This window comes from Canis aureus, chromosome 1, assembly GCF_053574225.1.
Source record: "Canis aureus isolate CA01 chromosome 1, VMU_Caureus_v.1.0, whole genome shotgun sequence".
NCBI classification, from domain to species: Eukaryota; Metazoa; Chordata; class Mammalia; order Carnivora; family Canidae; genus Canis; species Canis aureus.
The window spans coordinates 112,363,447-112,381,713 of NC_135611.1; the positions used below are offsets into that span (position 1 = coordinate 112,363,447).

General features: G+C 45.0%; 1 protein-coding gene across 5 annotated transcripts in view; it reads left to right on the forward strand.

Annotated features, from left to right (window-relative positions):
• LOC144284770 (cell adhesion molecule CEACAM8-like) overlaps window positions 1–18,267 on the forward strand; it is a 79,473-nt gene that overhangs the window by 3,291 nt on the left and 57,915 nt on the right. For all 5 annotated transcript variants that reach the window (XM_077849761.1, XM_077849803.1, XM_077849792.1 and 2 more), the window contains one exon: window positions 1,055–1,330. In XM_077849761.1, the coding sequence (XP_077705887.1) occupies window positions 1,055–1,330 (276 nt within the window). The remainder of the gene's footprint in view (window positions 1–1,054; window positions 1,331–18,267) is intronic.

Sequence of the window (18,267 nt, forward strand, 5' to 3'; positions counted from 1 at the left end):
ATCCAGGGAGTCAAAGGCAGTAGGAGCAGGTTTGCAGTCCCCATAGGCTCATGGGCTCATTTCGTGCCTTTTACTCCTGACTCATATCCTCCTCCTGGTGAAACTCTTTCTTCCCAGTGGTTCCCCAGACTTCCTCAGACCCTGGGATCATGACCTGAGTCAAAGGCAGACACTTAACTACTAAATAACCTGGTTTCCACCCTTCCAGTCACCCCTGTCTGTAATCTGGCCAAACTGTGTCTCCAGTTGTACCAGAGCATCTCTGCAGTGAGACCACTGGGGAATGGGAAAGAAAGAGTCCTGATGCAGCCCCTCTACTGTGTCCTGACTCTGCAGTCTCCCAGTTCTCTAACACTGTATGACCCCAGCACATTTGATCCAACACTGAGAGAACACTGCATAATGGTGCCCACTGCAATATAGGTAGATGCCCCCATGACGTCCCTTCATGGCACAGAAGGAGCAATGCCAAAGTACATATTTATGCCCACAGCTAAGAGTACCAGCCTTCTGTGAAAACTGTGACCACTACTCTAAAGAGGTTCTCCCTGTAATAGTCAATCCACAGGCAGGAAGTAAAAGTCTTATTCAGATTGAGAAACCCTTTAGATTGGAGCTTCTCCAAACCTAAGCTCAGAAAGACTGGCTGGGCTGTTCTCATTTTCTAATAAATTATTTTACAAAAGAGAAATAAATGCCTTCCCTTTCTATGTAAAACACCATACTAGAGAGAGGGCCTGATCTTTTCAGAAAGCTCAGGAAATGTTCCCAAGAAGCCAGTGGCTATAAAATTCCCCCTGATGTTGAGGATGCTGCACATGGAGATTTAGAAGGTTCCTGGTGCTGACGGTACAGAGATATCCAGGAAGAGCAGACACGTGACAGAGGGCCAGTGTTAGAGGGACAGCCCAGTCCTGACAGACTGCCACCTGAACACAGACACTCAACCTTGTGCAGGAAGCAGGGCCATCCTCAGGGGCACCTTGACAGAGCTCGCTGGGTCACCAGACCCCAGGCCCACTCTCATGCTGTCACCTCCTCTGTTTCTCCACAGAGCCAGTGTCCCAACCCCTTCTCACTGCCAGCAACACCACAGTCACAGAAGATGACTCTGTGGTCCTGACCTGCTCCTCAAGTAACACCGGGGTCTCTATCCAGTGGCTCTTCAATGGCCAGATTCTAATACTCACGGATAGGAAGAAGCTGTCCCAGGACAACAGCACCCTCACCATAGACCCTGTCAGGAAGGGGGATGCCGGGAAATACGAGTGTGAGGTCTCCAATCCGGTCAGTTTCTGCAAAAGTGACCCTGTCAGGCTGGATGTGGAAGGTAAATGACACCTTGTCCTGTGTTACATCTCCCTGAGAAGATAACTCTACCAGTGATGTGCAAATGATAGAAGGCCCAGAGGGCAGGAGAACAGAATAGAATCAGGGACCATTTCAGTAAACAAAATGGGAGTGTGGTGAAGACCTAAGTCTGTGAATCAAATACACTTAGTTTCTGATCCTAGGTCTGGCTTTTACTGTGTGACCTTACACAAAATTCCTTTCTTCCTCGATTACCATTTTTTGATGTGATAAAATATACATAAGTTTTATCATTTTAAGCATTTTAGGTATACAATTCAGTAATATTAGTATATTTGTATTTTTGTGCAACCATTACCACCATCCATTAAACACTCCTGCCCCTAAGCCTAGTAACCACCACCCTGCCTGCTCTCGCTTATTACTGTGATTATTCTAAGTACCTTGTGTAAGTGGAACCTTAACAATATTTGTTTTGTGTGTGTGTGTGTCTGAATTTCTTCATAAGTAAAACTATATGATAATTGTCTGTCTTTGATTGACTCATTTTGCTCAGCATAATACTCCCCAGTTCCATCTCCATTGATATAAATGTTAAAATTTCATCCCTTTGATGGCTAGGTAATATTTCATCCTGCATATATACATATATATAACTTTTTATTCATCTATATATGAATATATATATTCATATATATATTCATATATATATATGCTATTTGCCAATACCTTCTTTATGCATTCATCTACCAATGGATATCTGGGCTCTTTCCACAGTTGGGCTACTCTGTATATTATTGCTGTAAACATTGGAATGCAGGTCCCTTCAGATCACATTAGTGTCCTTCGGGGACATACCTAGTAGTGCATTGGTGGGTCATGAGGTATCTCTATATTTAACTTCTTGAGGAATCTCCATACTATTTTCCAGAGTGGCTGTACCAGCCTGCATCCCCACAAACAGTGTACGAGTCTTCCCCTTTCTCTGCACCCTCACCAACATTTGCTGTTTCCTGACTTGTTAATGTGACCATTCTGATGGCCGTGAGGTGATATCTCATTGTGGTTTTACTTGTATTTCCATGATACCAAGTGTTGGACCATTTTTTTTTTCATGTCTCTGTTGGCTATTTGTATGGCTTCTTTGGAGAAATGTCTGTTTGTGAATATTCTTTGGAAAAAAGACAGTCTCCTCAAGGAATGGTGTTTGGAAAATTTGAAAGTCATTTGTAGAAAAAAATGAAACTGGACCATTATCTTATACCATATACCAAGATAAACTCAAAATGGATGAAAGACCTAATCATGAGACAGGAATCCATCAAATTCCTAGATGAGAATACAGGCAGTAACCTCGTCGACCTCGGCAACACAACTTTCTGCTCGACGGATCTCCAGAGGTAATGGAAACAAAAACAAAAAGGAACTATTGGGACTTCATTGAGATACAAAGCTTTGCACACCAAAGGAAACAGTTGACAAAACCCAACAAAGTCCCTACAGAATGGGAGAAGGTATTGGCAATTAGCACATCAGAAAAAGGGCTATATCCAAGATATATAAAGAACTTTTCAAACTCAACAACCAAAAACCAAAGAATCCAGTTAAGAAATGTGAAGAACACATGAACAGACATTTCTGTTAATTTCTTTTGGGGGTAGTTTGTTGTTAATGCTAACAACAGAGAGATTTTGTATGTTGATTTTGTATCCTGCAAAGTTATTGAAATTATTTATGATTTTGACAGTTTTCAGGGTGATCCTTGCTTTAGACATGTAATGTCATGCCATCTGCAAACAGACATAATTGTACTTATTTCTTTCCAATTTGGTTGTATTCTGTTTATTTCCTTCTAATTATTTTGACTTGGATTTGTGAACTCTGTTGATTACAGCTTGTTTAAATGACATATTTATCTTCTATGTAATCTGGAAGAAACACTTTCAGTGTTTCATCATAGAGTATGATGCTAGCTATAGGCATTTAATATATATCTTTATTATGATGTGGTAGTTTCTTGTATTCCTAATGGTGCCAGTATTCTGTATATAGTAAACCACTTCTCTACAGGAGGTTTTCGCCATGAGAGTCAATCCACAGATCTGGAGGTGAAAAGCTTCAGAGTGAGAAATCCTGTAGATTGAAAACTTTTTGAATCCTAGGCTATGAAGCCTGTCTCATTCCTTAGTAAATTACCTTCCCTATTTTCCATAAAGCTGCCTTGGACACAGAGAGGGAATGGTTGTGAGGCTTCCTCCCCCATGAAAGGATGTAAGGAAAGAGGCCTGAGCTTTTAAAGTCACAAAAATTGGGATCCCTGGGTTGCGCAGTGGTTTAGCACCTGCCTTTGGCCCAGGGCGCGATCCTGGAGACCCGGGATCGAATCCCACGTCGGGCTCCCAGTGCATGGAGCCTGCTTCTCCCTCTGCCTATGTCTCTGCCTCTCTCTGTGTGTGTGTGACTATCATAAATAAATAAAAAATAAATAAAGTCACAAAAATTGAAGAAACGAATCCATGGGGGAAAAATTCCACCTGATGATGAGGATTATGGACACATGGATATAGGAGATGTTCCTGCTGCTGATACTACAGAGCTGTCCAGTCGGAGCAGACACGTGAATGAGGCAATGTGAGGGCCAGAGGGGGAGGCATAGCCCTCTCCTTACATTCAACACTTGAACAAAGACACTCATCCTTCTGCAGGTAACAAGGCCATTCCCCGAGTCACCATTACATAGCTCACTGGGGTCTTAGGTTGGCCAAGATCTCAGAGGAAAGAGCATAGGCCTAAGCTCCAGGCTCATGCTCCTTCCATACCTCTGTTTCTCCACAGATCCAGTGAACCAGCCCTCTCTCCAGGCCAGAAATGCCATAGACATAGAACATAATGCCAATGCCATAGAACAGAAAGACTCTGTGGTCCTGATCTGCTCCACAAATAACACTGGGGTTCCATCCAGTGGTTCTTCAATGGGCAGAATCTAAAGCTCATAGAGTGGATGGAGCTGTCCCGGTTCAAAGGCATCCTGGCCATAAGGCCTGTCAGGAGGGAGGCTGCTGGGAATTACCAGTGTGAGGTCTCCAACGTGGTTAGTTCCAGCTAAAGTGATCCCCTCAGTGTGACTGTGAGCTTTGAGTGACCTTCAACTCCTCCACTTTCCTTCCTGTATATTTTCCTGGCATGGGACGGATAAAGACCTGCAGGAAATGTAGGCCTGTAGGACTTTGTGGATAAGATAACCAGACTAAGAATAATCTTGTAGCCTTTTGGTTCTGATATGTACCAGCTGTTGGACCTTGGGAAAGACACTCAAGCTCCTGAGCCTGAGTGTTCTCATCTATAAAAGTGGAAACAACAGCTGGATCTTAAGGCTGTTGTGAGGGTTGTTAATATGAGCTCATGAGATGAAATCCTGAGACAGCTTCATACACAAATTTGGGACTCAATCAAATTTAGCAACTATTATGTTGTCATTAACCTTTTTGTTATTAGCTGTAATATCACGTGGAATTGGGATTCACTGTTGTCTTCTCACATTACAGGTCTGTGACCTTCACTGATTTAGTTAAGCCCTTTCCACACTTAGACGCTCATTTTGCACAGTAGGGATTACACCCTCAAGAGCAGAGAAGCAGATGAGATTAAATATAAAGTATATCCGGGATCCCTGGGTGGCGCAGCGGTTTGGCGCCTGCCTTTGGCCCAGGGCGCGATCCTGGAGACCCGGGATCGGATCCCACGTCAGGCTCCCGGTGCATGGAGCCTGCTTCTCCCTCTGCCTGTGTCTCTGCCTCTCTCTCCTCTCTCTCTCTCTCTCTCTGTGACTATCATAAATAAATAAAAATTAAAAAAAAAATAAAGTATATCCAAAGTGCTTTACACAGAACTGCCCTCAGAAGTCATCAGGTAATGTTATTCCCTTTAATCAGCATTGAGTGGACAGATAAGGGTCTCCCTTTAAGAGTATCAATGAGAATGAAAGGGAAGACACAGGGGAGAAGCATTTTGTGATAGGAAGATGAACAGAATGGTGGTACTGATGGGGGACAACATGAGAATTAGAGAAATTTCATGGTTTCATCAGGAAGAGATGTGATGCAGCAGTCTGAGGGTGAGAACTCTGTGGTGACAACCACCCAGACCTCAGTGGCCTTGACTTCCTCCATAAGCAGGCCCTTCCTTCTTGGCCCCTCGTGGTATCCCCAGATTTGACTTCATACACCTTCCCTTCCCTTTTTACATATTTCAGACAAAAGAAACAGCACAGGCTTCCCTTTGGGGTCCATCATTGGCATTGCACTTGGGGTTCTGCTCGAACTAGCACTCGTGGCTGCCCTGGGGTGTCTCCTGCTCCGCACAAGGGGTGGACGGTATGATGGCATTTCTCACAGCTGATCCTGTCCCACAGCTGACTTCCAGGCAGGAGGGAGAGCCAGTCCTGACCTAGGATTCTGGTGGCTCTTCCAGGGTTCCCAACTGCCCCCTGGATTGTCCATCTCATTCCATCTGGCTCCTTCCTTGCCAGCTGCAGTCCTGGATGCTTCCTTCACAGCCTAGTTGGTTGTAAATTAGACAAAATTGGGGAACAGCTCCTCAGGGTGGTCCTGGTTCACTTGGCAAATCTACAGCAGTGCTGACAGGAGTAAGGGCTCAATAAAGGGCATTTCTCATGGTTTATTTAAGTCCACGAGTCCTGTGAGGGGGATTTGCAGCCTCAGGATGTAAGGGAGGTCCTGGGGAAGCTCACACAGCAGAGTGGAAGAACCTGACAGGGCACGTGGGATGGTCACCCCAAATTGCAGATGCAGGAACCATGACAACATCACGCTCACTTGTGTGAGACCAGAGAACCTGGGATCACCTAGGGAAGGTCCTGGGATGTACTTTATGCCTCTTCCAGGAAGATGGAGATAGAGGATGGGTCATTGTCACATACAGCATCTCCTGGCCTTAGGGGGCGAGGGAAATACACAGCAGGGGCCCCACATTCAGGGATCCAGCATCCCCAGGGTTCCCAACATGTCCTGAACATGATGCTGCAGCCTTGCCCCCTCTACACATTCAAATCCTCATGTTTTATATCTTTCCTGGGTGGTTCATCGTTTTTCAGGACACATTCTCCTAGATACCATCAACCTCTAAGGCTTCCTATCTGGGTCCAGGACAGACTTGCTCCAATGCCTTTCCTTATCCCCTCTCCTGGGCCCTTGCCCTGCTAAACAACAGTGGTGGAGAGAGGGTTTCTGTAACTCATGCCTGATTGACTCTCCTCCTTATCCCCAACTATAACAACAAAACTGTGACCTCGCCCTGCAACCCTCACACTTAAGCCGATCTTTCTTAGGGTCAGTGCCTGTCGTGATCTCAAAGATCTCCGGATCCCAGCTTCCACCCCCGGTGAGTATCTCTTCAGCCCTGGTGTGACTAGGAGCTCCATAGTCCCGCCCCATAGTGTCCAATCCTGGAGTCACCCATGGGGTTTCTGACCTTTCTCTGGGGCTTCAGCACAGGAGGACTCCACTGTCCATATCCCTGACCTCTAGAGTTTGGATCATGGGTCATAACCTGGCACTCTCAGTGCCCTAAAAGGCCGATGGGTCTCTCCCTGGGAGGTGCTGCTTCTTCCCTGGTCCCTGAGAGTTCAGGACCTGTCCCTACCTGGGATGGTAGGCCCAAGCTTCCTCACAACTCTGGGTGCTGACCTCTGTCTCTGCTCCCAGGCCATGGTCCAGCCAGCAGGTGCACATACCCGGTAAGTTCACTCCTTCTCCTACTCTTTTCACTGGGATCCAGGTTGTCTCAGCTTAAGGTAGGACCAGCAAACAATTTAGCTTCATTTGCATGCACTGCCTCCCCTAGACTAGCCCGGACAAGGCAAGTCCCATTCTGGCCAGGAATGTACCTCTTCTGAGGCAGGATCCAGCACCCCTCCACCCCCGGCCTGAGATTTCTTATTCCCCTGAGATAGCCAAAGTTGAACCCTGGATTCCAGCCATGGGCTGGGTGGGCCCCAGGGGTCCTGGGCTAACAGGAATGGTGCAGGGAGTACAGTGGGGAGTGGTCTGGGAGAGGGTTATGGGTCAAAAGATTTGTAGAATGCTGTTCAAGAGGCGGAACTGGTCACTCCTGTAGAGAAATGACCCTTCCTCTCTGCTACCAACACCCATTCTCTCCTGTTAGGACTCCCTGCCCAGCTCCACAGCAGGAGCTGTGATAGGAAGGAGAAGTGCCATGAGGTAATTAGGAAGCCACTTCTGCTTTGTGGTTGATCTGGCAGTAAATGTTTTTCTCAGGGTGTTGTAATTCCTGTAAAACAAGAAGAGGCCTCTGAGCCCCTGTAACCTTCTGTGAACTTATCTGTGTGGCTTTCAGGTTCTAGTCCCACCTGGCCGCTCTCTGGGACCTTGGCCATGAGGCATGTTTCTGCCTCAAGCCCCTTCTTCCCCCTACTACCCCCTGTTCCCCTTGCTCTTCTATTTTCTGAAACTGAGAGCACAGCCTAGGGCAGGCTTGGGCAAACCCACGGCCCCTTTGGGCTTCAGGGACCAGAACATTCAATTGCCCACACTCACCTGGTAGAACATTCAATTGCCCACACTCACCTGCCTCTCTCTGTGTGTGTCTGTGACTATCATAAATTAAAAATAAAAAGAATAAAGTCCCAATAGTTCATTTTTGCTTTTGTTTCTCTTGCCTTCATGGATGAATCTTGCAAAAAGTTACTGTGGCCCAGTTCAAAAAGGGTGTTGCCTGTGTTCTCCTCTAGGATTTTTTTAAATTTTTATTTATTTATGATAGTCACAGAGAGAGAGAGAGAAAGAGAGGCAGAGACACAGGCAGAGGGAGAAGCAGGCTCCATGCACCGGGAGCCCGACGTGGGACTCGATCCCGGGTCTCCAGGATGGCGCCCTGGGCCAAAGGCAGGCGCCAAACCGCTGTGCCATCCAGGGATCCCCATCCTCTAGGATTTTGATGGAATGTTGTCTCACATAAAATCTTTCATCCATTTTGAGTTTATCTTTGTGTATGGTGCAAGAGAATGGTCTAGTTTCATTCTTCTGCATGTGGCTGTCCAATTTTCCCAGCACCATTTATTGAAGAGACTGTCTTTTTTCCAGTGGATAGTCTTTCCTCCTTTATCAAATATTAGTTGACCATAAAGTTGAGGGTCCACTTCTGGATTCGCTATTCTGTTCCATTGATCTATGTGTCTGTTTTTGTGCCAGTACCACACTGTCTTGATGATCACAGCTTTGTAGTACAACCTGAAATCTGGCATTATGATGCCCCCAGATATGGTTTTCTTTTTTGAAATTCCCCTGGCTATTCGGGATCTTTTCTGATTCCACACAAATCTTAAAATAATTTGTTCCAACTCTCTGAAGAAAGTCCATGGCTTTTTGATAGGGATTGCATTAAACGTGTACATTGCCCTGGGTAACATTGACATTTTCACAATATTAATTCTTCCAATCCAGGAGCATGGAATATTTTTCCATCTCTTTGTGTCTTCCTCAATTTCTTTCAGAAGTGTTCTATAGTTTTAGGGTATAGATCCTTTGCCTCTTTGGTTAGGTTTATTCCTAGGCATCTTATGCTTTTGGGTGCAATTGTAAATGGGATTGATTCCTTAATTTCTCATTCTTCAGTCTCATTGTTAGTGTATAGAAATGCCACTGACTTCTGGGCATTGATTTTGTATCCTGCCACACTGCCAAATGGCTGTATGAGTTCTAGCAATCTTGGGGTGGAGGCTTTTGGGTTTTCTATGTAGAGTATCATGTCATTGGCAAAGAGGGAGAGTTTGACTTCTTCTTTGCCTATTTGAATGCCTTTTATTTCTTCTTGTTGTCTGATTGCTGAGGCTAGGACTTCTAGTACTATGTAGAATAGCAGTGGTGAGAGTGGACATCCCTGTCTTATTCCTGATCTTAAGGGAAAGGCTCCCAGTGCTTCCCCATTGAGAATGATATTTGCTGTGGGCTTTTCGTAGATGACAATCCAGTGATTCAACACTTCCTTACAATACCCGGTGCTCATCACAGCAAGTGCCCTGCTTAATCCCCATCTTCTATTTCACTCATCCCCCCACCTACCTTCTTTCTGACAACCATAAATTCATTCTCTGTAGTGAAGAGTTTGTTTCTTGGTTTTCCTAATTCTCTCTCCCTTTTTCCTATGCTCTAATTTTTTTTTGTTTCATAAATTCCACAGGAGTGAAATACGGTATTTCTCTGTCTCTCACTGACCTTTTCACTTAGCATAATGCAATCTAACTCCATCTACATTGATGGAAATGAAAGATTTCATTCTTTTCTATGGCTGAGTCATAATATACATATAATGGTATATTATATTATACACACCACATCATCTTTATCCATTCAACAACTGCTGGATGTTTGGGCTGTTTCCATAATTTGGCTAATGTAAATAATGCTGCTAGAAACATCAGAGTGTATCCCTTCGAATTAGTATTTTTGTATCCCTTGGGTAAATACCTAGCAGTGCAATTGCTGGATCACAGGGAAGTTCTATTCTTAACATTTGAGGAATCTTTGTAGTGTTTTCCAGAGTGACTGCCAGCCTTACATTCCCACCAATAGTGCAAGAGTGTAATCCTTTCTGATCAGTGGGCATTTTTTGTCAAAGATGCAGATATGCAGAAATTACAAGCATAGAATAATATAGAGGATGCCACTCCTCAGCATAATAAAAGCTATATTTGACTATCTCACAGCAAACATCATATACAATGGTGAAAGGTTGAAAGCTTCCCTTCTGTCAAAGAACCAACTCCTGGTTTTGTTGATCTGTTCTATAGTTCTTCTGGTCTCTATTTCATTGAGTTCTGCTTGAATCTTTATTATCTCTCTTCTTCTGCTTGGTGTAGGTTTTATTTGCTGTTTTTTCTCCAGTTCCTTTAGGTGTGAGATTAGCTTGTGTATTTCAGTTTTTTCCAATTTTTTGAGGGATGCTTGTATTGGGATGTATTTCCCCTCTCAGGACTGCTATTGCTGTATCCCAAAGATTTTTGAATGGTTGTATCTTCATTTTCATTAGTTTTCATGAATCTTTTTAATTCTACTCTAATATCCTGGTTGACCCATTCATCTTTTACTAGGATGCTCTTTAACCTCCACGTGTTTGAGTGTCTTCCATATTTCTTCTTGTGATTGAGTTCTAGTTTCAAAGCATGTGGTCTGAAAATATGCAGAGGACAATCCCAATCTTTTGGTATCAGTTGAGACCTGATTTTTGACACAGTATGTGGCCTATTGTGGAGAAAGTTCCATGTACACTTGAGAAGAACGTGTATTCAATTGCATTCAGATGGAAAGTTCTGTATATATCTGTGATATCCATCTGGTCCAGTGTATCATTCAAAGCTCTTGTTTCTTTGGTGATGTTGTGCTTAGAATATGCGTCATTTGCAGAAAGTGCTGTGATGAAGTCTGCTGCTATTAGTGTATTATTATCTAAGTATGTCTTTACTTTGGTTATTAATTGATTGATATACTTGGCAGCTCCCACATTGGGGGCATAAATATTCATGATTGTTAGGTCTTCTTGTTGGATAGACCCTTTAATTATGATATAATGTCCCTCTCGATCTCTTACTACAGTCTTTGGGATAAATTTTAATTTATCTGATATAAGGATGGCTACCCCAGCTTTCTTTTGAGGACCATTTGAATGCCAAATGGTTCTCCAACCTTTCATTTCAGGCTGGAGGTGTCCTTAGGTCTCAAATGAGTCTCTTGTAGACAGCAAAGAGATGGGTCTTGCTTTTTATCCAGTTCGAAACCCTGCATCTTTTGATAGGATCATTTAGCCCATTCATGCTCAGAGTAATTATTGAAAGATATGAATTTAGTGTCATCGTAATACCTATTCAGTCCCTGTTTTTGCGGATTATTTCTTTGGGCTTCCTCTTTCTTTTACAGGGTCCCCCTTAATATTTCTTGCAGAGCTGGTTTGGTGGTCACATATTCTTTCAGTTTCTCCCTATCCTGGAAGCTCTTTATCACTCCTTCTATTCTGAATGAGAGCCTTGCTGGATAGAGTACTCTTGGCTGCATGTTCTTCTCATTTAGGACCCTGAAGATATCCTGCCAGCCCTTTCTGGCCTGCCAGGTCTCTGTGGAGAGGTCTGCTGTTAATCTAATATTTCTCCCCAGTAAGTTAGGAGTCTATTGTCTCTCGCTGCTTTAAGGATTTTCTCTTTATCTTTGGAATTTGCAAGTTTCACTATTAAATGTCGAGGTGTTGAATGGTTTTTATTGATTTGGTGGGTGGGGAAGCCTCCTCTCTCCTAGATCTGAATGCCTGTTTCCCTCCCCAAGTTAGGGAAGTTCTCAGCCATGATTTGTTCAAATATGCTTTCTGGCCATCTGTCCCTCTCGGCACTCTCTGGAATCCTAGTTATACATAGTTTTTTCCTTCTGAGGCTATTATTTATTTCCCTTTACCCTTCATCATGGCCTTTTAATAGTTTTTCTCTTTTTTTCCCCAGCTTCCTTCCTTGTTCTCAACTTATCTTCTATGTCTCTCACTCTTTCTTCTACCTCATTAACCCTCATCGTCAGTACCTCCAGTTTGGATGGCATCTCATTTCATTTCTTTTTTAATTTCAGGAAAGCTTCCCTTATGGAACCAGAAACAATACAAGGGTGCTCATTATCACCACATCTATTTGACATAGTTCTGAGAGTATTTTCCAGAGCAAATAAACAAGAGAAAGATAAAAAAGCATTCATGATGGAAAAGAAGTAAAATTGTCTTTATTTGTGGATGACATGGTATTTTGTATAGAAACACTAAAGGTTACATGAACAACTGTCAGAAAAATAAACAAATATAGAAGTTTCAGGATGCAAAATCAATATACAGATGTCAGTGCATTTACAATATACATTGCAAGGAACATACGGGAAACTATCTGGAAAATAAATAAAATCATCCATTTACAAAGGCATCAGGAACTATGACATACTTTGTTCTGCTGGTCCCATGAAGGGTAGAGGCAGGCACCTGCAGGCAGGCAATAGTCCATCTGTAGTGGCAGAGGCAGGTGAGCTCTGCTCTGTGGGCACCAGAGACACTGCCTGGGAGGCAATCCGCAAACCCCACAATTTTGGGTCAAAGAATAAGCAGAGTACACTCAACTACAAGAGAAGCAAAGACATAGACAACGTGGCTTCAGTGTCTACTCATGGAAAGCAAGACAAAGGCCCCATTTGCCATCATCAAGAAAGCAGAGTCTGTTGTTTAGATCATTGCCCAAAAATACACTGGCTGGTATCTTGGCATTTGGCTTTGGATTGGCTTCATACCTCAGAGAATGCCAGGGTAAGTTCCATTCCTTGGAAGATTTGCTCTTTTTTGGTCCATGAAAAGCAGGCACTCTCTGTTTATGTATGAAGAATGGAAAATCAGGCATGCACTAAATGAAAAGAGCCATTCACAGCCTTCACCCTCCTAAGCTCTGTATCTAAGCCAATGAAGTTTCTTACACCTCTGAATTGGTACACCTTTGAAATTGCAAGTATACTTGAAAATAATAGAGTGGAACAGACACTGTGATAGTCTCAGTCTATCAGTATGCTTTCTGTGGAAGACTCTCAATGAAATTGAACAGTAAATGTTTTCCTGTGTTGAAGAACATGTTGGGAGCTATCCTCACAGAAAAGAAATTTTGTTGCAACTAACTTCTTTACAGCTAAGTAAAATAATTCAAAGTTTCCTGTGAAAAAGAGGAAGAAGAAAAAGAAACAATCAGATAATTTCGACTAGATGTAACCAAGGAGGGGAAAGATAAACACACTGAAATCTATGAGACATTGATGAAAAAATTGAAACACAGTCAAATAATTGAAAAGCTATCACCTGTCCATGGGTTGGAAAATTTGTGTTAAAATATCTATAGTCTTCAACATGACCTACAGATGCAATGTAATCCCCATCAACTCGCCAACAGAATTTCTCAAAGAGAAAAAAAGCAATTCTCAAATATCAATGGAACTGCAAAATACACCAAATAGCCAAAGTCCACTTGAGCAAGAAGAATGAAGCTGGAGGCATCACTCTCCTTAATGTCAAACTACTTGCAAAACTGCTATCATCATAGAAGTAAGGCATGGTGACAGCACTCCAAGGAGTGCATCTACCATCACTTGTCTCTCAAGTGTGGATTCTTGAGGTGTGAGCAGCTGAACCCAGTTCAGAACCAGTTGTCTGCCAGGTACCAGTATTGACAGAGGGAAACAGTAGTGGAACAAAGCAAAGAGCCTTGAACGACATCCATGCATGTATGATCAAAGGATCTTCAACAAGGGTGTCAAGAAAACACAGTGGGAAATAGAGTCTCTTCAACAAATGATACTGGGGAATGTGGATAGCCACATGCGAAAGAATGAAATGGCACACTTACTTTACACATATACAAATCAACTCAAACTGGATCAATGACTTAAATATAAGACCCTAAACAGTGGAGAATCCCTGGGTGGCTCAGCAGTGTAGTGCCTGCCTTTAGTCCAGGGCGTGATCCTGGAGTCCCAGGATCGAGTCCCACATCGGGCTCCCTGTGTGGAGCCTGGTTCTCTCTCTGCCTGTGTCTCTGCCTCTCTCTCCTCTCTCTCTCTCTCTCTCTCTCTCTCTCTGTCTTTAATGAATAAACAAATAATTTTTTAAAGACCCCAAACAGTAAAACTCCTAAGAGAAAACATAGGCGAAAAGATTGATGACATTCTTCTTGGTAATGACTTCATGTATATGACACAAAAAACACAGGCAACAGAAATGAAAATCAATAAGTAGACCTATATCAGACTAAGCAGTTTCTGTACAGCAATGGAAATCATGAACAAAATGAAAAGGCAACCGAGCAAATGGGCGAAAACATTTTCAGAACATGTACAGATAAGGGGTTTATATATAACATATATAAGGAACTCCTACAACAGCATAGTAAAAACGAAACAAACAAATGATCTGATTTTAAATGGGCTAGCATGTCTCCAAAGACAAGGGAAAGAAAAGCAAAAATGAACTCTTGGGACTGCATCAAGATAGAAAGCTTCTGTACAAGAAAGGAAACAGACAACAAAACTCAAAGGAAACTTACGGAATGGAAGAGATATCTGCAAATTTATTCTCAGTATGTGCCTGGTATCCAAAATCTAACAGAAATTATGAAACTCAACACTCAGAGAACAAAAAATCCAGTCAGGAAATTGGCAGAACACTTGAACAGACATTTCTCCAAAGAAGACCTACAAATGGCCAAGAGACACAAGAAAAACTGCTCCATATCACTTGGCATCAGGGAAATACAAATCAAAACCACATGAGTTATCACCCTACACCAGTCAGAATGGCTAAAATTAACAAGTCAGGAAACCGTAAATGTTGGTGAGGATGCAGAAAAAGGGGAACCCTCATACACTGTTTGTGGGGATGCAGGCTGCTACAGCCACTCTGGAAAATAGTATGGAGGTTCCTCAAGATATTGAAGATAAAACTACAATACGATCCAGCAATCCCACTTCTAGATAATTCTTCAAAAGAATCAAAAGCAATATCTTGAGGAGATAGGAGCACACCAGTGCTCATTACAGTACTATTCCCAACAGCCCAGATATGGAAACAACTTAAATGTCCTACGCAGATGAATGGTTGAGGGGGATGTAGTATATAGGTAAAATGTAACACTATTAAGTGGCTAGATCTCATATGACCTGTTAATAAAGTGAAAGGAAGATAAAAGACAATGATAAATGTTTTCACAGTTGAAACCAAAGCAAACAGCACCCTGAGATGCCACTTCTCATACATCAGACTGGAAAATAATTTAAAAGACTGTCCATGATTAGTGTTGTTGAGCATGAGGGCAGCGGGCACTCTCATACATTGCTAGTGAGAAATTAAATTACAATACTTTAGGAAACAATCTAGCATGTTCCTCAACAAAGTAAACATGTGCCTCCTCAGCGATCCCCTCACTGCCCTCCTGGGTGCAACTCTCCCCAAGAGAAATGAGACCACACACCCATCTCAAAGACTGCTGCGCAAAAGTTCCTGGCAGGTCTACTTGTAATAGTCCAGAGGTGGAAACAACAGAAATGTCCCTAAGTGAGTGAATGAATTTTTGAAAAAGACCTTTCTGCATGTTTCCAGTGTAATACAACTAAGGGTGTAAAGAGAAAAAATGGTGAATCCACAAAGCAAATGTACCAATGGGTGAATTTTTTAAAAAGATTTTATTTATTTATTATTGAGAGACAGAGACAGAGAGAAAGAGGCAGAGACACAGGCAGGGAGGAGCAGGCTCCATGCGGGGAGCCCGATGCGGGACTCGATCCCAGGCCTCCAGGATCATGCCCTGGGCCCAAGGCAGGCACCAAACACCGAGCCGCCCAGGCTGCCCTGGGTGAATTTTTTTAAACTACACCAAGTAAAGAACTTACTCAGGAGCTAAATCGTATTATATAATTCAATTTTTTTAAATTAAAAATTGAAACAAATGTATAACAACAATAAAATGTAAGGTTCATGTGAACATGGGTAAGGAGGGTTAAGAGGGACTAAAGGAAGAGAATACAGAGGACATGAGGAGATTTTTGAGTGGAAGGGACATATTCACTACTTTCACGTAGGAATGATGTCTGTGGTGCACGCACATGGGAAAACGTAATAAACTGTGTACTTTACATAGGTTGAGTTTAACCTATTTCTTTACCGGGAGAGAGAGCGGGAGCAAGAGGGAGGGGTAAAAGAGGAGGTAGAATCCTAACTGAGCAGGGAGTCCCACGTGGCGCTCCATCCAGAACCAGGAGATCATCACCTCAGCCAAAGGCAGACTTGAACTCCCAGGCATCCCTGGTGAGTTTCCTATATGTCCACTATATCTCAATAACGTTGTTAAAATTACAAATACATATATGAAATATTACTTAAAGTACAAATTTCTAAAAATAGCCAACTGCAGGGTTGGACCCTGTCTTCCCTCCTTCCCTCCTTGTCCAGCAGAGGGCGGCAGAGCCGCTCTGTTGCCAACAGCCTTGCTCAGGGCCCCACAGCCCAGCAGGCCCTGACCCACCTCAGTCTCACACACGCACAGTCCTCCTGCTCCTGACTCCCAGGCTCCTCATCCTGAGGGCCCCTGGTCTGTGGAGACCCCTGCTGTGTCTCCCTGAAGATTTCTCAGCAGCCCATGGAGGCCTGGGGAACCAGGGGACATTTCCTTGCAGGTGGGACAGGAGAACCCAAGATCCGCCTTTGTATCCAAGGGGCTGAGGGTCTCCTCCCCTTTCCAGAGGCAGCCCTGGGATCCCTCAGCTGAGTCTGGGTGGAGCCGCTCCAGCTCCTGGTTCCTGTGGGGACACCCAGAGCAGAGAAGACAGACAGGGACACAGATGACTTGAAGGCAGTGCCCCCACCCCTGGGCTGTGATGAGGAGAGAGGGCGTTGTGGTGTCCAGACCCCCATTGTGTGTTTCTTCCAAACTCTGAAAAGTCCATACAGGATCATGCCTTGAAATCTGGAGGACAGAGAGCTCCTCTGAGGGAACACATCCCTGGGTGGATAATTCTCCTGACACAGGCTCAGGAATCTTCTGGACAGTGCCTGTCCTCTCCCAGGCTCACCCTGCCCTGGGATGGACTCAGGCAGTCTAGGACCCACAGGGACCAGGCCCCGGGCTGACCAGCCCTCACCTCTGCCCAGGGCTCAGGGCCACCCACATCCTTTGGAGCCCGGTGCATCCCGGGTGCAGCCCCCGGCAGTGCCTCCAGGAGGAGACAGGGGGACATCCAGGCAACACCCAGGAAAAGAAACCCCTAAGCTGGCTTTGGCTAAAGACTTGGAGCAGGAGCCTGATTTCAATCCTTTCTGCAACAGACCCTCTGGTCCTTCCCACGTGCCTGTTGTGTCCTGACAAATACTTTGGAGTATCCCGATCCATCAGGGGTCCCTGTACAGCCCCCACTTTACTCCATCAGCCAGGGGGAGCTGGTGTGACCACAGGAGTGTTCCCCAGGCAGAGGACACAGGCTGCCGGCACACTCAGGAGCACATGAACAGTCTCTGGGCCACAGTCCAGCCAACTGAGTCTGAGAGGGAGGGGCTCCTCAAATCCTTCTCTGCGGACCAGAGAACCTCAAGCCACCTAATCTGCCACCACCATCTTCTCTTCCCTGGACACGAGGGAAACCCCCTTCCTATCTCGTGACTGAAATGAGACACCTGGTCCTGAGGCTCTGTCCCTGGAAGCATATGCCAGGCAGGTGACACCCAGGGATGGACACTGGATCCTCACCAGTCATCACCAAGCCTGCCCCTTTCTCACCCCCAGAGTCCTCTCGGTGACCTTGCTGCCAGGAGGAAATCCATCCTCCCCAGAGCAGGTGAGATCACTGGGGAGACCCGGGCCCAGCTGGGCTTCTCTGTTACCAAGGGAAACGATCCCCTGGACCTGGGGACCCTGGGCTGTGTGTGTGGTGCCCACAGACTCAAGGCCAGGACACAGCACAGGCCACTGAGGGAAGGGACAAGGGTCACCCTCTCAGGGAGCCGGGTCCCCCTCAGCCCGGCTCTTCAAAGCCTGCCCCCCGGGCCAGGAGGATCCGCGTCCCCTGGGAGCTGGTTAGATGCAGGCTCCGGGGTCCACACCACACCTGCCGAGTCAGATCTGCTTTTCCACAGGATCTGCGGACCCTCCCTCCGTGGGCGCAGAGCAGAGGCGGCCCCGGCGCCACGTCCCGGGGTCTCAGCCTGGCTGCGCATCTGCTAAAGCAGCCTGTCCAGGGGTCACCTGGGTCTCCGCAGTCTTGATGACGTTCCCCAGGTGATCCCCAGGCCCGGTGGGGGTGACGTCCCGGGACAGGCTCTGGAGGCGGCCGCGGGCTCCCGCTCTGCAGGGGGAAGCCCCAGGGCCAGGAGGGAGGGCTG